At 50.6% G+C, this 929-nt stretch overlaps 1 protein-coding gene across 1 annotated transcript; it reads right to left on the reverse strand. All coding sequences in view use genetic code 11, as the record gives it.

The window, feature by feature from the left end:
• Nucleotides 1-244: 244 nt before the first annotated feature.
• EGR_10310 (Putative transcription factor Ovo-like protein) lies at nucleotides 245-895 on the reverse strand (the record flags this gene model as incomplete). The annotated part of the gene is made up of 2 exons (XM_024499559.1): nucleotides 245-534; nucleotides 784-895. The coding sequence occupies 2 exons, from the start codon at nucleotides 893-895 to the stop codon at nucleotides 245-247; spliced, it is 402 nt and encodes a 133-aa protein (XP_024346021.1).
• Nucleotides 896-929: the final 34 nt, after the last annotated feature.

Consider the following 929-nt stretch of genomic DNA (forward strand, 5'->3'; position numbering starts at 1 on the left):
TTGACTTCTCTCGGAATACGGACGTACTTCTCTGTGACAGACAATGTCATAATGTGCACTTGCAAAAGTCGGTTTGTGCAAGAGCATTTACTCAAAAAGGAAAGCATCTAGCGTAGAAGGAAAAGGGAAAGAGTGCTTTCCATCAGCAACAGAAGCTGGTCATCTCTCGCGTTTGGTTTAGCATCTGGGGTAATGTTCACCAGGTGTGGAAATAAATGTAGCAGGTGAGAATAGTGTTTTTCTTTTAGGGAAAGTGCAGAATTGAGGAACCATTTCTGTTGGCAGCAGCAATGACACGCTTGCGCAGTCGAGTGATGGCATCCTGGTCAGTGGGGTGCTGCTGTTCTGTGTGAGTCAGCAGCTGTGCGTAGTGGTCACAGGTGAATCCACAACGCTCGCATACACGCAGCACCTCACGACGCTGGTGACGAGCAAAGTGCAACTGCATCGTGTGAACCCGCTTGAGATGACCCTCCAGTGAACAGCGCTGACTGAATCGGCTCGGACATTGCGGACACGCATAGGGACGCACCACTACACCACATTGCATTCCATCCCATCATATCCAATCCAATCCATTCCAATCACATTCCAGTCCACCACATGGCATTGCATCGCATCCCACGTCAATGTGAACGGGAAAGCAGCATCAGTTGCAGAGTGGCAGCAGGTGGTGGAGGAGGTGTAGAAGAAGTAGAAGGAGAGGGATGAGTGATTCAGGGAGGAGGAGGGTAAGTGAAATAAGGCAGAAGTGGAGGGAGAGGTGGGGAAGAGTGTACTCACTCGTATGCTTGCGAGTGTGGCGCTTCATATCGAAGGTGTCGTTGAATCCCTTCAGACATCGCACACACAGGTAGAACTTGCTGTCACTGTGACACAGGAGGTGCTGCTGCATCTCCCGAAGTAGCTGTCTCTCACGACCACACGCT

Source organism: Echinococcus granulosus (assembly GCF_000524195.1).
Source record: "Echinococcus granulosus chromosome Unknown EG_S00208, whole genome shotgun sequence".
Taxonomy (NCBI): domain Eukaryota; kingdom Metazoa; phylum Platyhelminthes; class Cestoda; order Cyclophyllidea; family Taeniidae; genus Echinococcus; species Echinococcus granulosus.